General features: G+C 37.7%; 2 protein-coding genes across 3 annotated transcripts in view; one reads left to right on the top strand and one right to left on the bottom strand.

Annotated features, from left to right (window-relative positions):
• SLF1 (SMC5-SMC6 complex localization factor 1) overlaps positions 1 to 12,613 on the bottom strand; it is a 34,944-nt gene extending 22,331 nt beyond the window's left edge. Inside the window, exons 1-7 of the mRNA XM_031046206.2 lie at positions 12,436 to 12,613; positions 11,990 to 12,103; positions 11,758 to 11,833; positions 9,696 to 9,939; positions 7,454 to 7,616; positions 3,703 to 3,834; positions 2,811 to 2,864 (exon numbers count right to left, since the gene is read on the bottom strand). Of these exons, the coding sequence (XP_030902066.2) occupies positions 2,811 to 2,864; positions 3,703 to 3,834; positions 7,454 to 7,616; positions 9,696 to 9,939; positions 11,758 to 11,833; positions 11,990 to 12,103 (783 nt within the window). The 5' untranslated portion in view covers positions 12,436 to 12,613. The remainder of the gene's footprint in view (positions 1 to 2,810; positions 2,865 to 3,702; positions 3,835 to 7,453; positions 7,617 to 9,695; positions 9,940 to 11,757; positions 11,834 to 11,989; positions 12,104 to 12,435) is intronic.
• Positions 12,614 to 12,713: 100 nt separating this feature from the next.
• LOC117437980 (uncharacterized protein KIAA0825-like) overlaps positions 12,714 to 15,450 on the top strand; it is a 71,475-nt gene continuing 68,738 nt past the window's right edge. For both annotated transcript variants that reach the window (XM_034073243.1, XM_034073244.1), the window contains exon 1: positions 12,714 to 12,767. The gene's annotated coding sequence lies outside the window, so the exon portion shown is untranslated. The remainder of the gene's footprint in view (positions 12,768 to 15,450) is intronic.

Here is a 15,450-nt window from a genome sequence, read left to right as displayed (position 1 = left end):
AAGCAGTCAGGAAGACCACTGACTGGTCTGCTGGGGGTTAAACAGTTACATAAATTTATTGTTGCTTCTGACCCTGATAACTTGTAGACTTTATGATTCCTGCCAAAAAACTGTCACCTCATGTACATTAGATAAAGCTACTCAACACATCCTAACTAACTGATTTAAAATTATTTTAAAATTTAAATTAACACAAATTTTGAATCAAATTGTGGTTTTCAGGTTTGTGAAGTACACTGCTATTGGCAAGATTTTTTTCAAAAACGTTTCACTAATAAAAACGTTAGGAGCTCAGGTCAAACCTGAAAAATCTTCTGAAGGAAACAATAATCTTAGTTATAGCATAGCTAAAGTCTCACCAAATGAGCTCCACCTTAGCACAAGACTCTCTGCAAACGTTTAATTTCTCAGTTTCCAAATGTATGCCACTGTTACATTAACAATAAATAAAGCTGCTCATCTAGACAATTTTCTTTAAACAAGTCTTTGTGCATCTGGCGTTTGCAACTCACATTTACTTCAATTTTCTTGTTCATATATGCACTATTAAAATCTTCACATTATTTCCCTTTGGCAATAATGGTTGCATTCATACTTTTGTAATGTTAATGATATGCAAACAGCACATATAAAGAGCAATCATAAATTGTGTAATAGCAGCCAAAGAACAACTTCTGTGTTGCCTGGATTTAAGATGTCTAAAGATGACTCAGTATATTGGGCCCATACAAGCACATTACTACTGGCCCTCATCTGGTGATCATACCAGCAGCCATCTTTTTATGTTGTGATTGAAACTTGGATCTCTTGAAAATTCTAGTACGAGAACAAATGACAGCATCGATGCATTATTTGGAAAGTACCCCGACACAAAGCTATTTTGGGAGAGTGTGAGGCCTTTTTATTACATTCAAGTTAAGGAGGAAGTGGAGAACTGGTTTTCGGTTTATTTGTAAGAGGGAAAGGAAGGAGGATAGAAAACTGAGGTAATGAACTTTATTCAGTAGCAGAGACACCTACTGTAGGGCCTTAATATTCAATAAGCTGTACAAAGCTGCACTGGCTCACATTCTGGCTGATGAGGAACTAGCAGTTTCTTGTGAAACATTGCTAGTACAACTACCAAAACTTTAGCAGAAACAAATCAAAAACAAAGATCCACAAACAAGTAAGTTGTGGTTTATATAGCATAATGTGGAAAAGAAGGTGATGACAAAAGAGAAATATTTTAGAGATGATAACAGAACACTCATCTGAGTTAAGCCTTCCTAGCAGATGCAAATCGAGATGACTGAAAATAGTATGTAGTTCTAGTCTGCTAATTTGGTTTGCATGTTATATTTTGCTTCACTAGAAGCTTACTGGAAATGTTTCTTGGAGCTGTTTTTAAAAACTGTTAATATACTGCTTATAAAAGACCCATGCAAGATGCGAAGACTAGCAACGGATATTCCGCAAAGCAATGAAAGCCAGTGGCAGGTCATGCATAAGAAAAGTCTTAAATTAGTCTTAAAATTTCCAAACAAAAAAAATATACTAAAAGTACAGAAGAAAAATTTCAACTTACATGTGTTAAAAAAGCTAAAGGGGTCTTTCCCCCATAAATTCAATAAACTAAACATTAACCTTAAATTTCAATACAAATCTGTTCAGTTACAAATCTGTCCAATAACAAATGCACACAGCATTCTGCCCATTAATGGCAGTGCTGGATGACAAATGCATTTTAGTGCTCACGTTTTAAAAATATTTTTTCTTCCCTTTCTTACAGTGTTAACAGAAAGAAATCAGATAAAAAGAGATTTATGTGAAGCCTGAGAGCTGATTTTGTCAAACTAGGACCTCACCATACATCACATAACTATTTACGTAGGATAGTTCAGGAAGTTACCAAATCTTTATTTACCAAGAAATACAGGAAACTCATAGATAACTTCAAGTGTTTCCTATTTTAACATTTTAATAACAGAAGTTATCACATAAAGTACAGGACCTCATTGCTACTATGTATAATGCTTTTTAAGTACTAAGAAGCAATGTAGTAACATTATTTAAAGTTTTATGATTAGCATTATAGATAGAAAAGGAAAATTTTGAAAAGTATTTACTTCAATGTAACAAAGACTTAATAAAACCTGCGGTTGACCTGTACCTTGATTTATGGCATTTATTTTGCTTAATTGGAAGAAAAACGGGAAATTAACCCAATAGCACAAAAAAATAAAAGGAGTTAAGTCAAACTAACTGTGAAAACATAATGTATTCCACTTGCAGTCTCCGCTTCAGTAGACTTTGAAACCTGCATGATGATGTTTAAGGCTCATGCTGTAAAAGCCACTGTTTTTTTTCCTACCGTGAGACAATCTTCAGTTAAAGTCTGTCCCTACTAGCAAAACCAGGTGGCCACTGTAAAACGTGCATACTTTATTGCTACTGCATAAATATAGTGCTTGAACAATTTAAGATGCTCTAAATCATATTAGGGCATTTTGCTTCATCTAAAACTAACAGGTAACCTTCTCTTAAGTAACAGGGTTAAAGAGTTCCTTTGTAATAAAGGGGATAGTACAGAAAGTGCTGTAAGAACAGGCAACATTAAACATAGGACCAACCAGATTGGAAAAGACCTTTAAGATCATCACATCCATCATTCCAATTATGCTTTTTAACTCTTCAATAATTGTATTAGTTTTGGACAACAAATATTTTAAAAAGTTTCTCTGATAGCAGGCTTCTCACTGAAAGTGCATTTGCCTAATTGAGTAACAAATTCAATATATGCAACACGACCTCTCTGTCACTATACTTACCTCTGCACCACATTTGCTCAGCTGGTCTTCTTGAGCAAACTTGTGCTTAATAGCCTGTAAAACAAGATAAAGTCAATCTACCAATAAACACATTCAATAAATACTGTGCAAAGTTCCCAAAATGACAACTTTTGTTAAACGCAGTACAATCAAAATATTCAACATAGCAATCTATTTCTATTTCAATATTTGGATGGTGAAATCATGAAATACTGAATTAGTGACCTAAAAGGAAAATAATATGGGCATTTTTTCTATCCATTTTTCCTAATATTCTCTGTTTCTTGTTTCTGGGGTTGTTCAGTAAGGACAGTTTTACTAGTCTTTTAAGAGAGACTGCCTTCAGGATTACGTTTACTCCATTTGCAAATGCAGACTACGTAACAGTTTGAGAGAAACATAATCTGATAATAAGTGCACTTGTGTGTACCATACATGAAGAGTCAACATGTTTTAAAGGCCTGGAGGGCATAGTTGTGACAAAATGTCTCTGAATGTAAGACGCATCATTTGAAGGTGTATAGATTTAAGCAGCAAGAGTCTTCTGTTTGTTAATCTTGTGTTTAAACATTCTGTACATTGAGGAGTTAAAAATTCTAGTTCTTTTGCTACTAAGAACTTCATATACATAGAGTACCTGATTTTGCCATCACAAAATCATACAGTGCTTCACGTAAGCAAGCTCTTAAAAAATACACCACCAATATTAAATTATAATTCAGCTAATGACAGATGTAGTAAATATGGGATTATAAAACACTGAAGGTTAAAAGGCATTATTACTATTTCAAAAGATGTAAAATATCTACTTTAATCACTCTGCACTATAATGAAAGATGAAGTTAATAGTATACATTGTAAGCTAAGAAAGCATTAACTGTTTGTTACTTACCTCAGCAAAATACATATGTTTTATAACAGCATTTTTCATTTCAGCAAGCTGCATGTTTGACATGATTTTGTCTCCTTCTTGTGCAGCCGGAAAATGGTCCATTATAGTATCTTTAGTATTTTGTATCTCATTCTGTGTGGAACAAAAAAATCCTTTTAGTTTCAAAGCTAATGCTCTAAACCCGCTCTTATGTGCTAAGTCTCTCTACATAGTCTATTATAACCCCTTGTTTATGCATGCTGATGTAATTGTTCAAGATTCTACATTATGTGCCAGATAAACAGCTGGTGGTTTGGAAACAAGCTACTGATGCTGTGGGAAGTTATAGTATAGTAATGACCAATCTCAGCTTCCCCAGAATTATTTTTCCTAACTGACTTTAACTCTGACCCAACCATGTGGCTGAAACAAGAGCTGTGTTTCCATAATGGATTCTTTCATGGAACTCCACAAAAAAATAAAAATGAAGCCTACACATTTTTAAGTAGCTGAAAATGTAGTAGAGATTTTTTGAGACATTGTTTCATCAATTTGAGTATGACCATGCCTTCATTTATGAAGGCCACTACAATAGAATCTTTTCCGTTCTTGCTTATAAGCCTGAGGTAAGCTAGCAATTTAAAATTTTTAAGGTTTTTTTTTGTTTTGTTGGGTTTTTTTTCCCATGTGTTTATTTATTTGTTTGTTGGGGGGAGAAGGTTGGTTTGTTGTTTTTTTTTTTTGGTAATTTATTTCTACTATTTCCAGTTATCTCATCAGCACTGGAATGAGGATGCATTTCTGAAACTGGTTTCCAACTCATTCTGAAAAGACTCTCAGTAAAGCCCCTAGATAATATTTGTAATAAAAAACAACTATAAAAATATTTTAAAGTTATTTAGGATACGAGGACAATACACTTTACTAAAAGTTTCAATGTGTGCTTGCCATTAAAGACACAAAGACTAAGAATAAAACACCATCTTTGTTTTAGGAAAACACACATATAACTACAAAATCAGACTCCTCCAGCACTGTGATGAGTTAAGAATACAAGGTAGATACAACGGAAGTGCTCCCCTTGGCCACAGTACTGATGAGAGCAGGTGTGGAAGGCTTGGAGTAGCTTGCCTTCTTATTCAAACACATATATCTGATAGGTGGATGAAGTATCAGAAATATGAGAAATAACAGTAGGGAAAAAACCACAGTAGTGCATGCAGTGGCAAGACAAAAGTATAAAACTGTTTGTGGCTTGCAAGATAAAATTTTATGCATGTTTCATCCTGATTTTCCCCTAAATATGATTCACACCAATATATGTATCTCAATATATAATTCAAATGAAAAGTATTTGGCATGGGCCTTACTGTATTTCTAACGAAATACTGAGTTTGTTGCACATTACAGGAGAGTTAAGTATTTTTGGTGACTTGAAAGATTAATAGTTTTTTATGAGCTCTTATGCATTAATCTTTACCTCTTGTGGCATTTTCTTCACATTATTTACCACATGCTTAGAAAAGCACTCAATTTACAGTGCCATCTTGTCAAAATTTTACTAATTCCAGCATGCATTCAACAAAGCATTTAAAGCCTCTTGTTTGAGAACAGTTCCCTAAAATCATGTATGTTTTAATATCTCAAACCAATTTTTGACACCTTGTAGGATCAGATCATTAATGGCAATTCCAAATAGCATTTTAACACTAGAGAGTTATGAGGTTAAGCTTATAAGAACGGATACAGAAATATAAAGGTGAAACAAAGAATTATTTCAAGAAGAAAAAAGATGACAGCAAGAGTAACCTGAACCAGTGCAGTTACACTGAAAAAAAGAATATAATACTGTTCTGCTAAATTCAGCATCTGGACATGCATATGGGTGTTTAAGGGAGGAGGAGGTGTATTTATATTTGCTAGAAATAGCAAATAGCACAATTACAAAGTTACAAAGTTGGAACAGTCTAATGAATTATGTGCCAAGTACTTCTAGAAAGGAGAGAAAAAGATCACGTTCATAACATTCTTTGATAAAGCATAATACATCTGGACAAGTGCTGCAATTTGATTGCCTATGTTTTATTCTTTTCCTTTTAAGAGACTGTGAGCCTTGGCAGTTTTCTGAGTTCTTTAGATGCATTAATAGAAAGCAATGCTCTCTTCGCCTCTGAGGTGAGTTACTTTAACAAAATCTAAGAAAAAAAAGACATGTGCAAGTTAATGAACTGGTTAAGATGGAAGCCTGGGAAGAATTCAGCATGCATAGCAAGAAACATTTTATTCTCTGAGATCAATAAAAGGTGAGGCAGACATAAAAACTTGACACTCATTCCTCTATTAAATGTAAATGTCTATCTGAGCTGAAAGGTGCAATAGAGAACAATTTCCCTGAACAAATTTCCTTAAGAGAGTAAGCACTAGACTCAGATTCCATGTTGATGTGTATTTTACTCACAGTGCAAACAGTAAGACCTTTCAACTCTTTTCTGACCCTTTTATACAGCTTTGCTGCTCATTAAAGAGCAAAGTATGTCCTTTGAGCTGAAGAATCCAAAGGACTTTCAATTAAGTTGGTTTCTCCTATTAGCAAACAGTTTTAGCTCCTACTTGCTTGCAAAGGTATTTTCAATTAGCAGTTGACTAAAATCATCTCACAGTCTAAGGGACTATCAGATAAAAAGAATCTTCTGAGGCCTTGGTATTTCCACCTGCAAATACTGAAAGAAGTTGCAAATAGTGCATCTAGTGAGCAAACAACTACCAATCATGAGGCACCTCTATCAGGGGAAATAGCAAGAAAAAAATTATAGTTCTAATGAATTCAATACATACAGGAAAATTCACTCAACAGTGCCATGCTCCCTCAAAGTTTAAGATACAAAAATAAAAGGGAAATAAGCTGCTTCTCTTGTTCTGCCATGTCTTTTGCATCACTGTAAATTTAACATCTGCAGCTTGTAGCTCAGTGGTAAACCTAACACTCTGAACCTGTTGATATTGCACTGGGTTCCTAATCTGGTTCAGCTATTCCAACAAAAAAAACCTTAATCTTTCTGGAATGATGACTTTTAGTGTGGCTTGTCTCAAATAAGGTCCACCCAGGACTTCATGTCTTAGTGTATCTGATGACGTACTGTCTCATTTTATATAGTTAGAGTGACTTTGGAGAATCCTCTATCAACCAAGAAATACAGAGCTTGCATTCTCAAGAATTTTAACTTCTGACTAATGAAAGAATTTTTGTCATGAATAGCAACAGGTTTTCTGACATGAAAAGAGACAAGTGGAATCTAGTGAACAAAGCAGGAGCTAAGGAAGAACATGGAGAAAGAAAAAAAAAATTATGGAGACTCCACAGCTTTTTCAAGCAACCTCTTTCAATGCTCTATCACCCTCACAGTAAAAATCCAAGTATTTCCCGACTTTCAGACAGAACCTCCTATGCTTCAGTTTGTGCCCATTGCCTCTTGTCTTGTCATGCCACAGGGCGCCACTGATGACATCCTGGCTGTCTTCCCTCACACTCCCTTCAGGTATTCATATACATTCATCAACCTTCCCTCACCTTGGGTAAACAGTCCTATAATCAGAATGTTTTGTTACCTTTAATTAAATCACAGAACATTTAGGCTGACCACTGTTATTGCCATTAATCTACCATCAATCACTAATCACTAATGTTGCATTAACTAATCAGTAAACATTACAAATTGCTAACAGTGACAAGAAAAAACCCCTAATTTTAGGTTATGCTTTTTAATTTACTTACCTCAAAAATGTAATGTCCTACATATTGCACAGGGTAGTAATGAGCTTCAGAGAGACAATTTTTGCTTTGCATAGCAAAAGTCTTATTACTGACGAAAATATGAGTTATATTATCCTCTGCTTCTTGTGATGAACATATTGCTGCCTTTCCAGCTTGAAGAACTCTAAATAAACATATTTGGGAAGATGTTTACTGCATTACATTAATAACACCTAAAGCTACATTCACAAACTAGAAGCATGCAAGTAGAAGTGAAAAAGGGTTCTAGATGTATGGCACTGCCCGGCCTTCAGTAGGGCACTTAATAGCCTTCAGGAAAGGAAAGAACTTTTTCTGCCTTCTCTTCACAATTTAACACTATCAATTAAAATCAATGTACACCTCCTACATAGCTCACAGAAAGCTTTACCTGTGCCTTTTTTCAAAGATCAAATTTGGTGACAGGAGCTATGATTTATTGTATTATGTTTGCCACAATGATGATAGTCTTTCTAACTGTAACATGATATTTATGTAATGCAAATATGGTACTTCTGCTCCATTTTGGAGTCATTTAACAGCATTTGGGGCTGTCCTATATCATACATAGAAAACAGGTTTGTCTTTGAGACACCATTACATGTAAATTTCTCCAGAGTTGTACTGCTGCAACTGTTCCTATCATTTAGAAAAGATGACAGAAAAAAAAAGGAAGAAATAAGCTCTCTTGAGATGCTGGATATATACAATCCAGGTATGTAAAAACACAATTATGCTGGTCTTGCACACTTACCCATCCAACAGCTAGCAACTAAAAGCAGGAAGGGCATAAAAGGAGGGAAAAAGGCAGAGATTTATTAAATACTAGAGAAAAAAAAAAGTCTTTCCCCAAAGCTATAATGACTTTAATGACTCAAACCAGAACTTGCTGGAGAGAAAAAAAAAAAAACTACCTTTCAATGGTTTCTAATCGAGTAAAAGGATGTCGGTGTATCGGAAAGTCAGGAAAAAGAATTACTTCCACAAAACTGCCTGTTCATCTCTCTTGCTGATCTAGCTCCTGTTAAAGGTTCTCTCCATTACAAACAGAGCTGTGCAAGACAGCATTTCAACAGTCTTATCATGAATATCTACATAAGCAGTTTTTATGGAAAAAGAAACAGCATTTTTCACAAGTATAGCAGGAGGAGTACATCCTTCCGCTAGCCAGCACATAGTAAAATCTTCTGCTCAGCCAAGAAAACAGCGCGCTTAGAATGTCTTCAGTTGACAAAATCAGAAGACAGTATCTTCACATACACCTCAGTTTGCCTTCATGAACTAGACAGATGGCACCCTATGATGCAGCATGCAGACCCATAGCATGCTCAACTGGACAAACTGCACTTCCCTTCTTGCCCCTGTATCTGTGCCATTCCCAGACCTGAGTATTTGTAACTGGAATTTCCACAGAGGAGAGTAGCACAGTATCTGCTCCTGTAGGGAACATAAAGCTCTAAGACAGTGTACCAAAGCAAACACTACTTATTATGCTCTGTTTGCAGTTCAATGTAGCATTCAAACCATGGAACCCTAATGTGTCAGTAAGAGTATGGGGTGGGGGGGAGGAGGCACTTCCAAAATTCTTGCCCTTCAGTTGCTTTCCTTTTCTCTGCTTTTCCTTTAAGCTTTTGCCCTTTCCCTTCTGATCCATCTCTACTTACCTCTAATTATATAATATTATAAACATCCATTACAGTACAAACTTGGTCTTCAGACCTACAAGAAGCTGTTACATAGATGCATACATAAATGCATACATCGCCTCTCAGGTCAGACCCAGTATGGCCCAGAACTGCAACAGTTTATAGCTGGCTCAGGTCACCCACCCAAGCGAAATTACTTATCCTGTTCTAGCTATTTGAATGTAACATCCATACAAATAAACAATTACTTACAAAAAAATATAAGCCTATTTATCCTGCCTCATGAAGAAAGTTTCTGTAAGCAGTTTCCTTAAGACACAAACATATGTGAACGCGTTATTTTTCACACGCTGAAAGAAAGAAAGAAAGAAAAGCAGAGATGTTGAAGATTTAAAGTCATTTTATTATTAAAAGTATGGAAATATATTAGTGTATGTTTAGTGAAAACAATTCAGAGTTTAAAGAGCTGGAGGTTGTTATGGACCAAATTAACTGGGATGGAAGAAGAGAAATGTGTTCAACCATACAGTAAGTGTTCCATCATTCATAATTTAAGCTCTTAAGACATATCCTCCTACCTTCTAATACATGCCATTTGTTTATCACCTTCCTTAATGGGAAGGACAACTTTCCATCCGTGGAAGGCCCCTGGAGCACCAGAACGTGTCAGTTCTTCGCGCCATCTTTTAGGTGCAGATTGCATCTGAGGTGAATAATGGGTGTCTACTTCAATTTCATATCCCCATTCGTACATTGTTTCATCAAGCCATCTGCCACTTCCGGCACTATTAATTATGTACTCCTTAGTTAGTATCCACTTTCCTAAAAAGCAAATGAACTGTCAACCACAAAAGATCTAATATAAAATTAACAATTTATTTGTGCAAGTAAAAGCTGGAATTGTGAGTACCATCTCTGAAATTTCTTCCTGCTACAAGAGTTCTCCTCTTTACACTTCAGAATTACAATGCCACTGAAACTGTTTAAGGATGACGTACCTTTCTACACTTCCTAGATAAAATATTTGTTCATATTCTCAAAAAACTGTAAATGGAATTTTTCAGCTTCCCAGACTTTAAGATTTTCACAGAACCTTGCTTAACCCTTTATTTTTAATACTATTTAACACTTTTGCAAATGTACTAGAATGTAGTAAAATGAGAAAATACTCGATCACCAATGATTAAAAAAAGGAGCAAAGGTTTTAGCATGTAAGTTGCTTCATTTATATATTCTTAATATTACTTGTACCGCGAGTGAATACCAACATGAGGGGAATACAGTTTTAGACTTTTGTCTTTCCCCTTTCTTCTTTTCACATCCTTTTCTTTCATCCTTTGGCTCCACCTCCTCCACCTCTCCTTTCATCTTCCACATGCATGCTTTTGATACTGTACATAATGACTCCCCCTTTTTCTCTGTCTCACTTTTCTTCCAGGTTCAGGTCAAGAGCTGTGGTTAGTACCCTGCTCCTGTACTGAAACACTATCTACAGAAGATACTGTAAGAAAAAATTGACTTGAATTGTGTGAACCTAATTGGTTTCACGGAACAGCAGGCTTGACTGGCAAAATGTCTCAGTGCAGGAGCACAGATGGTACTTCCACATAACCTAGCATAGGTACCAGTAGACTTATGACTAGAAAAAATAATGCTGTGAGCTACCTGTCTGTTAAAACCACCTTCAGTCAAAGCTTCCACCTCAAAACCTCTGACATTTAGGATCTCCATGAGGACAGGCATCCTGGTTAATACTTCTATTCACATCTAGGGAGTTCTAAATGGATTTAAATATGATCTTTTACACTTACTTGAAGAAAAATCTTTATCTTGGGAATGAAGACACTCCCTCTGCCATAAAGGGGAAGAGCAATGATTATGGGAAAATAGCACCTCTTCCAGGAGTAGTAGATGGTACTGGGGAAGATTTGTAAGTACAGAAACATGACAGTTTTGTATTGCCATGTGGCCACTGCACATATTGCCTTCGCGTAGTTCAAGAAAGTATCTCCAGATGCTTTAAGTTCCAAAAAGTAAGAAATTCTCACTCTACAAGCCCTTTAGTTGCTTATGTAATGGACTTCAGTATCAGGACTTAGGTTTAAAAAAAAGAAAAGGGAAAAAAAAGCAAGAGTAAGTACCAGAGGCTTGTGTCAGAATGGAAAAAAACTGGAATATTCTCTTGCTGCATGAACAGGAATGTACAGACTGTGACCTTTGCCAGCGAATGCTGCATGTGAATTTGGTGTCAAAAACCCATGCTGGCTACAGGTGGCCATACTCTCCCTAGCCCCTTCTCAAGTAATCTGTTTTTAAGTGCTTATATCACTTGCCTATGACTTCATGATCTAGGTAATAAATATATTAGTATGCTAACATAAAATCAAACGCCTGGAAACAAATGTGGATCAAATAAGGAAGATGGCAGGAATATCATTTAAGAAAATATCCAAACCAAAAATAAGTAAATCAGAACTTGAGCATAATGCTATGTTAGAAGCCAAGGTTAATGGAACAAGCACAAGGGTTTGTAAGGCTGCTCATTCCTGAAATAAATGCACATAACGATACACCTTTTAGTGGTCTTTTCCAGTCCTACATTATGGTGCTAAGAAATTTTAAGGTAAACCTTTTACTCACCAGAAGAACAAGCAGCTAAAAACTTTTCACTCTTGCACAGCTTTTTTGCTATCAGGTGTGTACAATTCCTGTATTTCTAACAAAACAAAAACAAATAAACACACTTGTATCACTGGAAACAGTTCCAACTTCCCTGGTTATTTATCTACAATTCTAAACTGCGTGGTCCTTTCTTTTAAGGCTCGTATTTATATTCTCTGCGCTAACCGGCAGGTACTTGAGTGAACAATACCTTAGTATCTATGAACACACAGTCCAGTTTGAACAGCCACTTCAGCAGCGCTTTTTTCTCCCGTTTTTTAAATCCAGTGAATTGGATTATCCGCTTGTGCCCGGCACTTGCCATCTGTTAAAAGGTAAACACACGAGAAGGAAACTAACACAAAATATACAAATCAAGAGAAACGTTGCTAGGATCAAAAGGGGAAACCCGCCGCCAGGCTCGAATACCACTGGGCGACGGTTAGCCACAGCTTAAGTCACCGCCCCGTCCCAACGGCAATAAGGGGTCGCAGCCCGGATAGCCAGAGGCTACGCCTGTAAAGCCTCTGCCTGCTGAGCCCCTGCGGCTCCAGGGGCCACCCCGCCTGACATGAGGTAAAGCGACTCCCCCTTCTCCTCCTCCGCCCGCCATGTGGAAAAGCTCCGCTCCCTCCACCCGCCATGAGGGAAACCCACCCCCACTCCCCAACGGAATCCCGCCGAGAAGTGACCAGCGACGAGGCGAGCCCAAGCGGAATCCGCAGGGAGCGAATGGCCTCACGCTCCGCGGCGGGGGGGAGCCGCTGGCCTCACGTACAACCGCTACAGCAGCAGCAGGTCCCCCCTCCCTCCTCACGCTATTCCCCTCCGAGCAGGGAGCTGCATCCCGCGGTCGCCCCTCTGCGCGCTCCCGCCTTCCTCCCTGCCCCGCCCCCGGATGTGGCTGCGCGGCCGTTCCAGGACGTTGTCGTTGACGCTCCGCGGTCGGCGGGGCTGATAGCGGGGAGCCGCGGGAGGAGCCCAGCCGGGTAAGTGGCCCCGGCGGGGCTGCCTTTCCCCTCCCCTTGCAGTGCGGTCGGGGTCGGGGACCGCTGCGCATGTTCGAGACGGCCGTGAGGCTGGTAGGTGCCCCGCTCAGAGGCCCGAATTCGCACCTCGGCGTGGGGCGAGGAAGGGAATCTGTCTCTCCCTCAGGCCGCGGGCGCTGGGTCCTGGGGCTGAGCCAGGCGAGTGGCGAAGGGAGATGGGCGGGACACGTCGGCGCCGACTCAGATCCTGTGAAAAATCACCACTTCTGTTGCTCAGCAGAGTTAAAAGTGGATTTCTGATCTCAAGTACCTTTTATGATTGTATCTCAGCGAAACTTTCACAGTGCCTTGTACTACATGGTGACTGATCCTCAGGGAAGGTGGCCAAGTGCTGCCACAGCCAGACATGTTTTGAAAGGCATTCCTGGCCCCCATGATCAGACTGGTGCTAAATCTTCATTGTGAAAGTCAGGGTTTAATTCTTTTTCTTTTTTTTTTTTTTTTTTTTTTTTTTTTAACGTTAAAGAGCACCCCGAAAAGGTGAAGATAACCGTCAGCTTGTACCTCAAGCATTCAGTTTAGAATTTAGAAATTTAGCAATGGCAGTGTTATGAATGTTTTGTGAAACTTTATGTATTTGAGAGGTGACTTTTGACTTGATTCCCTTGTCATGCAATGTGGTGAATGGATGTCAACAAGGATCGTATGGTCCAGCTTTTTAAGAATACTGTTGCCACTTCATAATAAAATTAGCTTTGTAGAACACTTTAACTGCTTTTTTGAAATAGTTGGAGTGTAGAAGGCACACATCCTGATTCAGGCAAAGAAAGGACTGAATTGCCTCCTTACCTGAATGCTGCTCTCTCTGCTTTCATAAAACTCATGTGAGAGTGAACAAGGCACTTTGTACTCATTGAGGTACCAGCTTCATATTTAAGACCTGTAAACTGACATATGTATGACAGATCTTTCACAAGTGCTTGGTGTGTGGCTTGGTGTGATCTGTAGTTTTCAGCTCACCAGTGCTACAAAACATAGGTATTCCTGTGGAAAGAAAACCAAAACCACCTAGCCTCTGACATCTAAAATTCGGCAGCACATTGAAACTTGGTTTTGAATCTGAATTTCCCAGATATCAGAATGGATAAATAGTTATGCTGGGTGTCAGATGGGTCTAGTGTTGCTGTTTATAAAGTATTCTGGTAGCCATAATGCTTACTGAAGTTCTTCCCATCTTCTATTTCCTCAACATTCTAACCGTGGTTTTGTATGCAAGCATGATAATGTAACCATCAACAACCTCTGACATGTGTTTTTGATATGTGGCACTGAAAAACCTCTGAACATCTGCGTGAAAATGCAGAATACAGTGGCTGTGTTTATTGCTTGCATTTATTGATTGACAATGAAAATAAGTTGTTTTCTGTTTTGCACTGTTCCACATCTTTACCTTCCCTTCTGAGTTGTCAGCACTGTAAAGGTATGCATTTTAATTCTTGTAAACTTTCACTTTCATGTAAACAGTATAGTTCTTATCAACTGATACTGGCTACTAACTGTTACTTAACTGGTAACTAATAGTTCTTAAGGGCTCTTAAGGGGCTGGAGGGGTCTTCAGCATACAGTATGATAAATTTCAGCACACAGTACTGTAAACTAGCTTCTAGTGAAGAAATTGCTTACCTCTATGATGATTGTCACCTTTGGGAATTAAATATTTTCTAGGTTTTGTGTTTGGTGGTTTGTGTTTTTTTGTTTTTCTTGTTGCTGGCACAAGAAATATGTGGAATTAAAGTAACTCAAAATATTTGACCTCAAACATTTCACATTTATATTCACTTTAAAATACATGAAGTGTATACTTCAAGTGTAGATTTAAGAAATTAAGAACATGTTACCTTCATTTTAATGATATTTGATGTTTGAATTTCACTTATTCTCTCACTATTTTTTTTTTGCAAAAAGCCTGAAGTATTTTCCTCCTTTCTATCCTTCTTGTGATCTCTTTATAGTAGCTAGATATCTCATAATGCATTATGTTTTTTCTTAGCTGCAGGCGTAACTTAGGTGTCATAGGTCTAGCGAGCAGCCTTTTTAGCTGGTGTATTTTTAATACCTCTAGGTTTCTTTGTTCTTTTAATGTGATTTGTCAAATACAGTACTATAAACTATGCTTAAGCTGTTTGTGTCTGGGTTTTAGATGGACATCTACTTCTCCACTTCCTCTTCTACAGTACCTATGATGTCTTCTGTAAAAATGCAGAAGTGATTTTCAGTCCTACGTGAATGGTTTTTGACTTACAAAATTTCTAATTGCATTTTAGACTACCAAGAATGGCTGTACACCTTCCATGTCCTCAGTTCATTAAGACAAGATCAGAAGAATATGTATTCCTTTTACTCTTTCACAGTGTTTCAGGTGCTTATGTCAGACTTCCAAAACAGTTTCCTTTTTGATTTTATTTCCTAGAGAGACAAAAAAAGTATTTTGTTTTCATTCCACTTTTCTAGTTTTCTACCTGATGCCTTTTATTCCCTTTATGTTCGACACAGAATCGTATTACCACCATGTGTTTTCCCACGAAATTTTACTTCTTACATTTTCCCATAGACAGCTGTTCTGTTTTTTTCCAGGGCTCACTGGTGTTGCCATGATCAGTGTGATCAATGTTAAACTTTTTCT

This window comes from Melopsittacus undulatus, chromosome Z, assembly GCF_012275295.1.
Source record: "Melopsittacus undulatus isolate bMelUnd1 chromosome Z, bMelUnd1.mat.Z, whole genome shotgun sequence".
NCBI lineage: Eukaryota > Metazoa > Chordata > Aves > Psittaciformes > Psittaculidae > Melopsittacus > Melopsittacus undulatus.
Note: the sequence above shows the minus strand (reverse complement) of the source record. Positions and strands in the feature narration are given on the sequence as shown.